This window comes from Ischnura elegans, chromosome 9 (assembly GCF_921293095.1).
Source record: "Ischnura elegans chromosome 9, ioIscEleg1.1, whole genome shotgun sequence".
Lineage (NCBI taxonomy): Eukaryota > Metazoa > Arthropoda > Insecta > Odonata > Coenagrionidae > Ischnura > Ischnura elegans.
The window spans coordinates 76825209-76841041 of record NC_060254.1 but is presented as its reverse complement, the minus strand read 5'-3'; the positions used below and the strand labels follow the sequence as shown (position 1 = coordinate 76841041).

At 37.1% G+C, this 15833-nt stretch overlaps 1 protein-coding gene across 1 annotated transcript in view; it reads right to left on the bottom strand.

Moving 5' to 3' along the window:
- LOC124164960 (diacylglycerol kinase beta) overlaps nt 1-15833 on the bottom strand; it is a 651622-nt gene that overhangs the window by 58842 nt on the left and 576947 nt on the right. Inside the window, exons 6-9 of the mRNA XM_046542198.1 lie at nt 15134-15451; nt 12353-12478; nt 9277-9326; nt 947-1021 (exon numbers count right to left, since the gene is read on the bottom strand). Coding sequence (XP_046398154.1) covers nt 947-1021; nt 9277-9326; nt 12353-12478; nt 15134-15451 — 569 coding nt within the window. The remainder of the gene's footprint in view (nt 1-946; nt 1022-9276; nt 9327-12352; nt 12479-15133; nt 15452-15833) is intronic.

The window sequence follows — 15833 nt, the reverse complement described above, 5'->3', positions numbered from 1 at the left end:
CTATCATATCTCTCGGAAAGCAATCTAATTTTCTGACTGCTCTAGGGTCTTTCTGCGAACTAAAATCGTGCTGAATGTGATCATAGAATGGAATATCATCCCACCCAGCAAATAGAGGAGTAATCTATTTTAAAAAATTGTGGCTGATCATTAAAATTACTCTCAAAATAATAACTCGTCTATAGTATGAAAATTAATGGATGGCAAAATACTTAATATGAGTCTGCTGCGAACATTATTGCAATTAAAAAATGCAAATCATCAAATTTCTGAGCGTTTAATTGAAGAAATTTAATTTGATTATATTGTTGATATCAAAGGCCATTTCTTGTCAAGTTTTGTAAATTTTGGGAAAAGAATGGAAGGAAAGCAGTCAGTGTTTTAAAAAGGTGCTTTAATAGATGGTCCAAAAATGTATTCAAACGTTTTCATGATTTGTTTTTAAACTCCTGGGTAGTTGAGGAATAATCTTCTATCTATAATTACCATATGCCAGTAACAGATTTCTTCAATAGCTGAGAGAAAAGTCAAACTCATAAAAGTTGCAAATTCCGTTAATATTTTACATACATACTTATTCAGTTAAAATAATGAACCTCTTTCTGGTGACATCGTGTGGGTATAATGAATTTTTACCTGTGATATAATAGAATTCGCGAAAGAATAATGCGATTCGTGGAATTTTGGGATATTCTAGGAGAACATCTAGAGATTCTATCCTGTACAGAATTTTTACATTCTGTGAGTGGAAGGTATGAGAACATTTTTTGAGCATTAAATTTTCTCCTTGCAGTTTACAATGTTCTCTCAGGAACAATCTCATATCGTAAACTCTGTGTGAGTCAAGGATTAAATTTTTATGTTTTGGGAGAAAGGAAGCAGCATTCGCAAAGTTTTGATTACCAATATTCGTTGCGAGCAGCTCTCATCTTGCTCTCACACTCACCGGCTTGAGCTCCGAGACGTCCCATCCTAGGTATTCGGCGACGTTCATCATTTGGTTGACGATGCAGTCAGTCTCCTGGGCAGCCGCACCGCGTATCGATGAAAAGAGAATATTGGAAGGTAACGGGAAAATAGGAGTTGTGTTTTGTTTCGTGTGATGGGAAAAGTATTAAGGCCTGTTTACACGTACGAGTTAATGTCTGTTTGCATGAATGATTTTTGTGGACCGGAACGGAACATGTACGAATGCATGAACCAAATTAGAACAGGTTCTATTTTCCGTTCATGTATTCGCACAAGTTGGGTGGTTACACGGTGCATTTTGGCGTTCATACATTTAGACATTAACCCGTACGTGTTAATGTATCGTGTAACCAGGCCTTTAGACATTAACTCGTACGTGATAATGTACCATGTAAACAGGCCTTTAAAGCCGGCCAGACAAATAAAAGTTTTTTTTTTCACTCAAAAGAGTATTTTGTGTGTTTATGAATGCATTTCGTATAACTATTCTAAGGCATAAGGGTTTTTCTTGGATTCGAGAATACGAGAGGGAAAAGAGAAACTCAAAGGTGCTGACATTTTCTTTTGAAGTATGTCGGTTTCAATCAAGAAATGACTGGGAGAGCAATTTTACTTAAGGAAATAAATATGCATTTATTAACAAATGATTGATTTGGTGTTCGTTTGTAATAGTTTGAGTGATGTCTAAACCTTTTGGCAAAGAATGCCATTCCAAACCAAGCCAAAAATACAATCGTAATTTTTGTATGAGTTAACGTCATTTCACCGCTGGAACACGTCTATTCAACTTATTTATTTATAATAGTTCTTTTTAACTGCGTCTCATTATAATCACACGCTTCACCTTTTTTCTGGCGAAAAATACTGAAGTTAACGATTGTCTTGCTAAGAGACGTCGTTGGGGGTGCTTGGGAATTTTAATCTTCGATTTTGTGAAATCTGATAAAACGATTATTATTAATTTTTTTTCTTTCATTCTATTATGGTCGTGATAAAATATATTTTGAAATGAAATAAGAAAATTTCGAAATATACAAATGTAGAAGTATTAGCAGTCACAATGAATTGAACCGTGGTCAGTTTAATGGTCGCAAAATAAGTTCGAAAAATAGAATTTAAATATCAATGAAAATTATTTATCGAATCTAACTCTTTGATTTAATGCTGAATTTTTTCAAAATACAGCCTTTGTTCTCGTGATAATGACGAGACCACAGCAACTTCCTAATATTTATATCTCTTCGAGATCAAAATTAATTTAAAAGCGTCTTATTCAAGCCGAGAATAGAATTTATAATGCTGGGAAAGAATGAAGGACGGAACTTTATTTATATACTTACTGTATTATTAATTTTTGCTTTCACGTTATTTTGATCATGATAAAATATATTTCGAAGTGAAATAAAATAATGTCCAAATATAATTATGTATACTTTTAAAAACTAGCTGCCACTAGGAGGGATTATAGAACCATGGTTAATTTAATGATTGCAAAGTAGTTTTGAAAAACAGTAATTAGTAGTAACAGTAGTTAAAAATATATATCGAATCTTAACTCATTGATTCAATTCTGAATCTTTTAAATTACAACCTTTGTTATATTGGTGATTTTTACGGACCTTAGAACCTTCCTAATATTTATACCTCTTTGAGATAAAATCCTTTTAAGTGCAACTTCTTATACTCGAGAATAAAATGTATAATGCTGGAAAAGAAGGAAGGGGCGGAACTTTTTTTTTAAAGAGTCATAAAGTTAGGATATGCAAAGCAAGCTGCTTTTTTTCGGGCAACCTTTTCCGGTTAAGACGGGAGTGTTTCGAATGCCTTTTAGGACCGTGCTTTTTTTAAAAAAAAGTACGAATTGCATGTCGTTTATTCTCGAGCAAAGTGCCAGGATGTGCAGGAATTAAAGGGAGTGGTGTTTGCCAAAATAGGAGGTGAGAGGTAAGGAAATGAACTTCTCTCATTAAAAAGTCCTCTTGACTAACTCCGGAGGCCTTAATCGTAATTTGAATCATCTTTCGCCCACTCTCTTACTGTTAGCGCTCTCGTATAAGAAGATATTGCGGGATCCGTGAGTTTTTTTCTCACGGCACTTCTGTATAGCTTTCTTTAACACCTTCAATGTGGGACATGTTTTTTTTAACTCTTCCGTGGTAGCCGAACTATCTAATTACCAAGTGTAAAAAGAAAAATATTAAGCAATCAAAAGTTAAGCCATAGCACATCACATTTAAAATTTCTGCTTAAATGATTTCCACACAGTACTTAAGCCGTAACGATGGTCTCGGTGAAAATATTGGTCACTTTGAACTACATCGATATGCTATTGTACTAAAACTTAACTTCTACCGCTGGATATAAAAGTTACTTCTGTGAGATTTTTCTCGCGGTCTTCTTTTTCGCTAGTCATTCAACAATACAGTGGTGGACATGTTTTTTTAACTCCTCCATGATAACCACACTATCTTATACCAAAGTACTAAAAAAAAAACGATATGAACTTGATGAAAAAATCAAAAGTTAAGCTCATCGCATTAAAAAGATAGAATTGCTCATCGCATTAAAAATTTCAGGTAAACTGATTTCCTCGCTCATTGTAAGCGGTGACGATAGTCTCTAAAAATATTGGTTACGTTGAGCTATATGACAATGCTGTGATGTTAAAAATGTAACTTTTACCGCTGGATATAAAGAGTTGTATTCTTCGCCATTATATCGTATAACACTCCCTGCGATGACTGAAATTGATAACTTATAAGGAGAGCTAAGATTACTACTGCGTAATAAATAAATTTTGCGTTCCCCATGAATGCGTATGCTTGAATTTTATCGATAGTTGGCGTATGCGTCGTCCGCCTCGCAGTCTATGCCCAGCTCCATGCAATGTAGCTCATTTTTTCCCTCAAAAGTTTCGACCATGTGTGTTACACCTCTGAATTTTTTTCGGGTTTTCTTCCGCGTTAATTGTCTTGTGGACAACAGTTTCGCTTGCTCTCCTGCCAGCATCTTCAGAAGGTGTAACCTGCGACCAGAAGTTACTGACAGGATAGCCAGGTAAACTGTTGTCCACAATCCAACTGACGCGGAAGAAAACCCGAGAAGAATGCAGAGATCTAACCACCATCGCGAAAACCTTCGCTCTAACACATGAGTTACACGTTAAAACACTTTTCAATGAATGAATTATGTTTCCATGTTAACAAGGTGTAATATGGCATTTTTTTGCGATTCTATGAAACTCCAGTGGAGTTTCGCACGAGTATTTTAAATTCCGTGTTCTATCTTTTTTCGGCTTTAAGGGCCGCACGCGGCCTGCGGTTACTATGTCGCCCTTCGCTCTAGAGGAAGCTCACTTCTCATCACCTTCCGCTAAATTATTTCTCGAATATCCACTGTGCCTATAGTTACGCTGAAAAGAATTTCGATCCCCAAGGTATGTAAATATTAGATAGGTAGTCGTGTCGATGACATTATCACGAGAACAAAGGTTGCAATTGAAAAACTGGGAATAAGTAATTCGAGAACAGTCTGCCATACCGATCAATGCAAATTATTCACTGTAGTATAGGGGGCGTACGCGTTCCTAATTGTTTTCTCACTTAACCTCTACTTTTCAACTATAATATTTGGTTCTTTTCCCTCTCCATTCTTTCTAAATGCGTGCGCAGGGATTATTTTTAAATGATTTTGCCCGGCCGTTTCCAAACATGTACATAGAGAACAATTTGAGTATGTTTGTTATTATGTTGTTTGCAAGCAGTTGTCTTTGTGCCTGCCGGAAAAATGTAAATAAATCACGGAAACGCATCGGGAAGATAATTTTTTCATGTGCTCTTGGAAACGCCTCGGCGGGAGATGGCGGATATTGCTCGCTTGTACTGACAGCTGCAGCAATCCTTGCGACTTTGATTCATGATCTAGTTCGTACCTTTCCTTTCCTCTGTCGCCTCGGTCCGGATTGATAAAACGCTCACCGTTATTCTTAACCTACCGCCAAAATCACCTGTGAGACTGCGCATGTCAAAACATTTTTTTTTCATTTGTCGTTTAAAAAGTTTTTTCTTTGCATTACAGACGACATCGATCGAGGTTAAATGGCAACACTATAGTGCAGAAGGCGAACATACTGCCATTGTTATATTTTATCTACTCTTATTGCATTAAGTTTTGGTATCGAGCCGACCTTTGCGTCATATTCATGCAATTAACGTGATTTGACTTGAACTTCACAATGCGTTACCAAATATTTGAAAAATAGTCCGGTGAAGGATGACAGTTGTTTTTTGTTATGTTACTTAAACTATAAGGAAATTTTAACGTGTTTTATTAAAAACAATTCCAGCGTGAATTGAAATTTTTGTGGCCTTATTCCATAGAGCAAGAATAAAAATGCTGTTTTTGTTATTTTTTCACATCTCCGTTGTTAATTTTGAAATCGTACCGGTGATGTTTAGTTATTCTTCTATTGACTAGGTATGCCATATTTTGACAATTCCCCACGACGTGGGGCCCATGTGAGGGCGCGCAGCTAGGAATTAAGGCTAGGGGGGTTTTAGGAGCAACTAATACTGGGGGTATGGAATACGGGATGTGCGGATGCTCTCCCCCAGAAATTTTTTGAGACAAATGGCGAGTTTTACGGATTTATGAGGGATATTTTATTAACCCTAACACTATTCTATTAATAATGCTTATCCAATTAAGTAAAATGGATTAAATTTTAAAATTTCTCTGAGGTTTGGGGGAGGTTTTTATCCCCCAAACCTTCTCCCCTCGCTGCGCCACTGCCCACGAGTTTTGTGTGCCGTGGGCTGTCAATCTGCTGTAAGACGTCTTTTAGGATGGTTGTATCCGAGAATTATTCCTTTTGTTTCGTAATAAAGCATCAATCTTAAGTTTTTATTTGATTATCGTGATCCGCCTGGTCCTTCGGAATCGAATCTAGTCTCTTTCGCGTACACTTTATGAAATTTCCTGAAAATCTGGCCAGTGAAGCCTATTTCTTGTGGCCCTCAATCGATGAGACACAGTTTAAAAATCTTATTTCGAAATTTATTCATGAAAATGACGAATAGTATTTCGTTTCTAAGGACAACCTCAACCTTAAACTCTGTTAGAATGGTTGCATCCGTTAGTTATTCCATTTGCTTCGTAATAAAGCATCAATCTGAAGTTTTATGTTTTGATTATCGTGATCCGCTTGGTCCTTTGGAATCGAATCTAGTCTCTTTCGGGTACACTTTATGAAATTTCAGACAATCTAGCCAGTGAAGCTTATTTTCACTGCCCCCCAATCGGTGAAATAGAATTTGTTAACCACTTTTTCTAAAAATCGTGATATTAATAAATAGTTCTTCGTCTCAATAGACAACCTCCTTTAAATCCTCCTTGACTCATGTCGCCATTTCGCGACAGAAAGGAAAATGCCAGATGGTGAAAGGGAAAAACTCTTGGAGGGGTGGAAATGACAATACGTCCGGAAGAGAGGAAAAATTTTGCGCACAACGGGGGTGGGAGCGTTATTTCGTCGTTTCCTCAACGACACGGTCTCCGCCGGCGCCGTGATGGAAGGCCAGATTTTATTTTCCTTTCCCAAGACGGCTGGTGATATGTATCCCTCACTTGCAAAAGGATGAAAGCTTGAGAGAGAGACTGAGTGAGGTAAAAAGTGATCTTTGTGTGTGTGAAGCGTATACTGACGGAGTGTGTTGGATGTCTGGCCGTGCTTATCTCATAGTCTAAATAACCAAGGAAACCTAACATGAATATTGAGAGGATATTTTTAAGAGACGCGTCGGCACAAATTTTTGATTCACAAAGAAAAATTGAAAGTGAAGAATATTTTTCATATTTTTCCACTGTCAAAATTTATTCCTGTAATAGACGATATTTAATAGACGCGTCAGGAAAAATTTTCGATTCCAAAAGGAAACTTAATTATGAGTACTTTGCAGATTTTTCCACTGTCAAAAATATATTATTGATTCGTGTTTCGGTGAACTATATGTGTATCATCATCAGACAAAAATAGACAAGAGTCAATGTTTATCCGTAAAAAATTCAACAGTGAATTTGTGGCACATGGAATTGGATTTAGGGGCGTGTGGGCGGTATGAAACGATTATGGAGATGATTTTACTAAGTGAAGGATGTGAAGGATGAAAGTCGGGAAGAGAGAAATCGAGTGAAATATCTGTAAGATTTAAATGGTGCTATTAACAATAGGTGGCGCAAATTTGCTGAGATGTTTTATTTTCTTCCCAAGCTCCCATTATCCCCTTCCTTGATTTAAAATCCATATAAATCCTTTGTTAACATTCATTTATCCGGTTCAAATTAATAGTCGAAGCATATAAAGGAATTGAACTTCGAGGATGTGAGACAAATATTTCAAAGAAAATTTTATCAGTAAAGTTTAATTTAATTTTTTTGGGATTAAAGAGTTTATTTAAAATTGATTTAAGGTGCAAGGAGCGAGAAATTTGGGTGCACTAAATCGATTAAAATGCAATTGCGGCAGACCGAAACTTAGATTTAAAAATCACAGCTACTTCAGAGGACTTAATTCCCGGGAGTAGCTCTCACGACACGTGGAAAAAAGCATTATGGCGAGTGAGAAAGTGCCGGGAATGGTTAGTTAGTTAGTTATTGTCGTTTTTAGGGTGCGTCGACATCTTAGGTCATTTTGCACTCCGGGAATGGTAATGCAGGGGTGGAATTCAAGAGGTAGTATGGCTCCCGCTCGACCGATCCTTTTCTACATGACTAATGGCTTGTTTTAAACTTACCAAAAATAAAATATTCATCTCGAAATTTTCACGGTGCAAAGAATTGACTGCTATCCAAAATATGCGTATATCTCAATAAAGAAAAGAAATTTATTCTGATGAGGTGCTGAGGTAAATTCCTTGTGTAGACTTTCGCGGTATGGTGAAATTGTGCGGAGAGTTGGAATATGCACTGCGTGTTCCCATCTTTGTAGGCGAATGTTTCGCCGGCATTGCAGCTGGCTTCTCCAGGCCGATGAAGTGCGGAGAGATACGATGAAGGTGTATGAAAGACGGTCGCAACCAACTGAAGTAACATGTTTACCTGACAGAATAGTAAAATTTTGATAAGTGCGTATTATAGAAAACATTAGATTTCCAATAAGATCAATTTTTATCCTGTAAAACTTTTATGTGATAATTTTGTTTCTTTTTAGCAACAGATTTTTTTCCGTTTCCGATCGTATTTTCTTTCCCTTTTCAAATTGCTTTCATATTTTCGCCTATTTTACACTAAAATATCTCTAGAATCATCCCCATCATCTATACTGAACCGCTTTGCAACCTAAAGCGTGCAAAATATTCAACATGATTTCCATATCTGAGTGTATTGAATAATTAATTCACTGGGAAAAAAATGATGAATTACTTTAATATATAAAGAATTCAGATTTTTTTCTTTCTCTTGACCTCTATGTTTAATATTTATTCATTGTCCTGGAGTATAGGCCTTGAAGAACTCTAAATGAAAATATTTGGTAACGTTTGGTTTTATTTATAACCCTCATAAGAACTTTTTTGCAATGAAGAAAAAAATCTCGTATGAATATGTATAAATTTACCAAAGCGTTGGCGAAATTTGCATTTAAAACTTAAATTTGCGTTTAAAGAATTAACATACAATTAGTATGAGATATCAAAATGCATTAACAATACTGACGGTCGTCAAGGGGACACTAAGCCGAAAACGCTACAATTTCATAATTTTTATGAACGTTTTTTCAAAATCCACCGTTAATCACAAGTAACATGAAATCCATTGCAAGAATAAGAATGTGTATTTATTTTTCTTTCCAATGATATGTGTTTCAACTATATTTGAACATTATAACTTATTTAAATTTCCAAAAAAACTAAGGTCTGAAGATAATAATAACGAAATTTGCATGTATTTCTCATAAAAGCTAATCAGGGCTCCTTTCAGGGCTTCATGTGTCCTGCGTCATAATAGTATCGCCTTTTAAACCTTCCCTGGACTTTAACAAACATTTTAAAAGCAAAATTAGCAAAATCGGTCCAGATGTACTCTGGTTTTAGCGAGACTAACGCACAGCAATTTTTATGATATAGAGAAGATTGTGAAATCCCTTGTTTTGAATGCTCGACACGACCTCACAATACGTCAGGAGACGTAGGCGGTGCAGCGAGAGTGATACTTTCTATTGAGGAGGAAAGGCGCTCTACTCTGAAAGGGAAAAAGGGAGCGTGCTTCTTATTCGTATGTGTCTGTATGTCAGGATTGGAGAAGGTAACTCACGTTGGTGTCCAGGACTCCGTTCCCATCCGAGTCGTAGAGACGGAACATAACTGCAAAAGAAAGAGAGAAAGCATGCGAATGCATTGGTTAGTTTCCAGGCATCTTCTATTCCTTTTGTATTTTTTAAAAAGAAATAGAGTCACGAGGCGAATCATCTTGGATATTGAAGCGGTGATGGTTTCAATCCGACATCGAGAGAAAGGCTGGAGTGGATGACGGAAAGGGGTTTGATTCTGCGGAAGAGACGACGCGTCGTCGCGACGGGTGAAGAGATAGATTTTTGATTTTATCGTGAGAAAGGTATTCGTGCGGTTCGAGTTTTTCTCCTTTTCCCTCAACAAGGTCGGAGTAACGATTCGATATGGGTGGGTAGGTTGGGAAAATTTGCACTGCCATGTTTGATGCCATTTTGTTCGAAGTCCCTTTCAAAATTATCGAATACTTACCATTCCAAGCGAAATTTATACTCTGGAAAAACTGTAAAAAAAAGTAGCGAATCAAATCATTATCTAGATAAAATCATTTCTTTGGAAAAATTGATCCCGATCCTACCAAGAAATTTCAAAGCTATCCTTGTTAGTTACTTGCATCAGATTTTTTAATGCATGATTTGGATATTGAATTAATGGATTTATTGGATTGCGTAGTATGTATAATATGTCACAGATAAAATTATACTTATGTGGAAATGATTCGTGCAATGGTTGCGTGAAAAAAATCGTGGAAGGAGCTCAAAAGTATTAATGCTTAAATATCATTTTGTCACAGAAATGTATCATTTAGGCGTAAAACTGACAATTTGATTAATTGAATAAATATTATATTGTCTTGGTAATGCATTGAATATTTTTAACCTAACGGGCTGCTTGGTTTATTCAATGGAACGTTTACGTTTAGAATTTTATTTTAATTTCTTATTTTTTGAAGTGTTTCGGTAGCGGCGGGGTTAATTCTTCGCCCACCGAACCGATGGCAGGGTTTCCACTCAACCTAGAAAACCTTAAAACCGTGAAAAAGCCGAGAATTTCGCGTACCGTGAAAAAAATCTGGAAAAATCGTGAATTTCGTCATAAAACCTTAAAAATCTCTCAATCTTGATTTTACGATCGTAGAACTACGATGGACAGATTAAAAGAAAAATTGATATTTCGATCATATTTCAAGGTCAGTCACGCGCAGACATGGCCACGGATTTATCTGGACACGTGTATTTGGAGCGCAATTATTGGTCCGTGTTCCATGATGACACATTGACCTTAAGCCTGCACCAAATCCGGAAGACTGGTAACCAAAGTGCTTTAACGCTTGCGAAAATTCAGAAACTTCTTAACTTCCCTGGCACCCTGGTCCCTCTATTTTCCCGCTCACAACCGTTAGCCGGAGCAGAATTTTGCAAGCGATATGTGACGTCAGGAGAGATAGCACTTTGGTTGCTGCGTTTATATTCACGGTGACTGTCGCGTTTGTTAAATTTTTAGTTAATGTGCGGCCGATGATTGTTACGTGATCAATATTCCAGCCTAAAATGGTTTATCTACAAACCGTGAATTTGATGAAATTAAGACCGTGAAAACCTGAAAAAAAACCGTGAATTTTATAATTTAGATTGAGTGGGAACACTGGATGGTCGCGAGTTCGAGTCCCACTTGGGCATCGGTGTTTTGAAATGTTTAGTCCAATCATATTAATATGATCGTAAATGGGGAACCTGTGAATATTAAAGACATTATTATTATAATTAATTGTTACAATTGGCTGTTCTTTTTCGCTGTCCGTTGAACTCCGAAATTTGTACCGATGACGAAATCGTGCAAACGGATTTGAGACTGCGGATTTTGTTTGCTTCAAGATGTAGAATAAGTAAGACGGATGGAGAGGAAAAGAGAAAAGGCAGACTGGCAAACATGCATATACGAGCCGGTTGGGAAAAGTCAGCCTCAATGGGGGAGGGATGGTCGTGAAATCGCAACGGGTCTGCCTCCCCACCGGTAGCTGCCAAGATCTCTGAGCCGCCCTGGGGCACTGATTCCTCGAAACCCAGAACTCTTCTTTGTTTTCACGTATTGCTTTTTTATCATATCCATCCGCCTTGAGTGCCGACGTGATCTCTTCCATGCGAGGAGAATATTCAAAATATGCATGAGCATCTTACTGGGACAGAGTGGTGAAGTGAAAGAGGGAAATTATCTTGAAAATAATGTGGAATAATATCTCCCTGTTGCATCTGAGTGAAATATTACTGTTCATATTTATTCTTCAAAATTAATAGTTTAAAGAAAATAATCTATGGCATCAAAAAATTAATATTTCTTTTTATAAGAGCATCTTACGGTATTAATATTAAACAATACATCCTATATATTTAGGAACCTAATGATAGAAAATAATAAGTTGAAAGATACCCCGAATTATTTTCGCTAGCCCCTTCCTTCCTCATCAGTGAGGAGAACTCTTCTTTGCGGGAGTACGCTAAAGCTCCGTGGCAGCGGCTTTAATTGGCGTATCTTGTAATGAACCAGATCAGTGAGTCACATATTCCGTCGACTAAAGTAAAAACTGCTCATTAATTATTGGAAATTAAGAGTAATCCAAGTTATACGCTGAATTTAAAACAAAAAGATTATTTTTAACTAATGGTCAGCGAATGCATCGATAAGTCATTGATTTTCCACTGATATAAGGCCAGGGAAATTGAAAACATTCGTTCTGGAAATCACGGAAATTGAAAATGAGAAGTTGCTATGAATTTCCTGGGTATCATACAATTACTTACACCACTTTTTCCACAGAGCGCGACCCGGATTTCAATGAATTATAATGAATTATTGATGATGATGATAATTCATAGAAACCCGGGTCGCGCTCTGTAAAAAAGAAGTGGTATAAGTAATTGTGTGATATCCAGGAAAACTTATAATGAAATACTAGAAAGTTAATGAAGAATTAGTGAATTTTATTTAGTTGTTATGAACCTTTCGGGAGAATTTTGAGACGTCAAATCCACGATAAAATATAAACTAAAAATGCTAATTCCACAACTGGAAATACGTGAGGGAGGTTGAGTTTAATTACTCACATTCTAGTTTGTCTTCAGGGGTGCCTCCTTCCAGGAGGGAGAGGTAGCAAGCTATGTCCTTCAAAGGGACGCGGACGGATAGCACGTCCACGCTGGCCTTCCGGGTCACCAAGTGGCGAATGTCGGCTGGAAATAATAAGGAGAAGTTGGAGTGAGTTCTTGAGCATAGCGGAATTAATTTCACTTTAGAGAATATTGAAAATATGCACATCTTAAAATACTATATCAATTGGCATACAACTGATTGGGGCTCTATGGATTATTTGCTGAACATTGCATTCTATTATATGGAAATTTGTGTTGGCTCTCATGGCAAGTTTTCAAAAAGATACAATTCAGTTCTAGGTTAGGTATAAAACTTGCTATAGTTGCACACATGACTGTCTTTTTTTAATGAAAACAATGTAATTTATTGGTAATCGACTCATGATAAAAATGAAACGGAAATTCTGCTTATTATTAATTTCTGATTCTTGGCAAACTAATGTTCTAACTGAATACACTAACGTACTATATATGCATGGAAAACATTTACAGATGCAGAAAAGTTTCTCGTGGAAAACCGGAGAGACTTTTCTGCACCTGATACGCCGGGAAAACCTAAGATCATACAACATTTACAGATGCTTGAAAAATTTACTAATAGGATTTTCAATGTGTAATTATATGTTTGACTTTTAAATTATTCGGTAGAATTTCGTTATCTACCAATGCTTATCGAGATATGTTCACTCACTCACTTACTGTGCTTAATCCGAATCTTTGTTTGGACGTAAGTTGAGGAAAAAAGGTGCTACGATCGACTTAAGCAGGCAGTAAATGTGCCAATTGAAAAAAATACATATAAATAGTCTTATCTGTTTTCCGTTTGTAAAATAGAAAAACGCCACTTAAAAAGCAGTATGTTTTTATGTAAAAAAACTTTAAACAGGCTTTTTGGTTTAAACTGTATTTTTCATCTTGAAAAGTCACCTAAGTATTTCCTTGTAGGTAACATTTCTATATTAGAGTTACAGGTTTTACTCTGGCAGGTGTCACATGGCATCATCTCCCCAATCTTGGTTATTGTGCGTACTCAGGAATAAAATTAGTACGAAATTTTTTTGCAAAGAATATTGTAGAATTTTAAGCAAAAGTTGAGCCTAGGTCAAGGAAAAAATGCATATGTGGTAATGGCCACTTTTATTCAATTTTAGTCCACTTTCCATCGCTTTCAACTTTGTTCACATCCTGAATTGGCTGCAATCAGCACACTTAATATGTCATGCAGGCTGCAGAAAGTTAAGGCGTCACAGCTTATGTATTAATGAGCATTATTCCGTGTGTTGCTGTTGTATTTTTGGCTCTTTGTCTGTGAAGGGCATGGAGTCAGGACATTGTTTTCCGGAAAGAGTGTGGCGAATTTCAGATTTCAGTACAGGCCGCCGATGCTATCATAAATACAAGGTCGGTATGTCAGTTAACCTGTAGTTCTGCCAAAGAGTTAGATCATCTGGGCATTTAAACGTACCACGAATGGGAAGCGCTGTTCATGAGCCCCTACGGTTGAAGCAGAGCGAGATTGTTGGCTCCACAGGGATTTTCACTGTAAATATAATGTATTTTTATCATCATTATCACGAAATTCTTTTTTTTTGTGAAAAAATACACGTTTTAATGTTTTTAAATTCAGTTGTGACCCTAAAAAGCCAGTTATAACCGTAAACTGGCGGGAGAAGAAACTATTTTCATTAAAATTGCGTATATTTTGTGTAAAATTGAGTTATATATTTTGATGTTATAATTGTTTTTAATGCATTGAATTCAAAATTTTACATTTTGTAAGGAATAGCCAAGGAGAAATTAGAGAATCCGTCAGATATTAGCTGGCAAATTTCAAAATTGGATAGTAGTGATTAACCTGTTTGTTTTTTCTCATTCATCACCGCAGGAAATATCCTCGAAAACCTGAGTGCGTGAGTAGGGTTGGTCTACGTAAAAATTTGTAGCTTCAAGTAAAAAAATATTTTAAGAGGGCACGTGGGCGTGCGAGTGATTTTTTTGTGTAATTTATTATATGTATTTTATGTTGATACGAGTGTGATCACTATCGTAGTGAGTGGGCAAGTACGCGCTTTTTTGTTTATTTCTGTATAGTGCGTATCGATTTATATCATTCCCTTCATTTTACTCAATCCCTACTTAGTACGGAAATGCTTGACAGCAAGCTCTTTTAGGAGAGGATTATTTTAGGAGATGGAAGGCTGCTCTTTAGGAAAGTAATTTCGTTGTCAGTGAAGTGAAAACTGACGAGAGGAAAACCTAGCGAGTGTTGGAGATATTCAAGTTCTGAAGTTGGTAATTGTTCTTTCGAAGAGGAATCATGCATGATTTGCATTAAAAATAATCTAGACTGCATTCATGTCTGACCATGGGCGTACCCAGCAGAGGCAGCTGCCCCCCCAAAAGCAAAAATCGCAAATGTCTTTAAGGAAAATAATATTTTTCAAGCAAATAATTTTAAAAACTAATAAAGAGCTGTTACAGTTTCCTTAAAAAGTTGATTTCATTAACCTTTTCCATGCTTAAACCTTACCTATGACTTGAACAACCATGGCTTGCCCCCCCCCCATAGTTTCGATCCTGGGTACGCCCTTGGGTCTGACATTACACAATATGTGGTATCTGTCTAAAATGTGAGAAAAGGTTCATCATTTGTTTGTTCACTCCTAAGTTTATTTACTTGCTCACAAAGTTACAAGACCTTCGGGAATCGATTTCGTTCGAACCCTGCTTTCTTACCGTCTAAGCGGCCATTGGAGGCGCCCGTCGTGGGCAGTAGAAGGGAATTGTTGGACTTTCTGGACGAGTTTCTGGACGCAAGGCTGTGGCTCTGGTGGCTGTGGCTGGGCGATGAGGACGAATCCGCCCCGGGCCCCCCCCTGCCCCTCACCGTCGTCAGCTCCCCCCCGCTCCCGCCCCCGGGACCCCCTTTACCCCCCTGCGCGGCGGACTGCGGAGGCTGCTGCTGAGGTTGCTGTGAAGGCGGCGCCGGACAGCACGAGTAGGACGGCGTGCTCGTCACGGTCACCATCGGATGCACGGCGGCTCCAAGGCTCCCTGCGAATATGGAATGTTGTTCCAGGCTTTATCCGGTGGAATTCTAACACATGAGTAAATTTAAACTTACTAGCAATATCCACCAATATACAAGGTTATTCTAAACGGTACACATTTTCAAACTTAAACAGTCAGATTATATCAACAAGAACTTAGCTTTAAAAGTAACAAAATCAGGCGAATTGTAGTGGAATGACATCCTGTAAGTATTAAATATTCATTTTTATTACTTACAGGATGCATTCATTTAATAATCGTTAAATAAACATTTGTCTGCTCACTGATGTAATTAATACCTATTGCTGTGTGAGAAGTAGTGATTTAGTTATTTTTTTTCATTTTTTAAGCTTCATTTCCTTTTATAAAGTTGTGTTATTTGTCT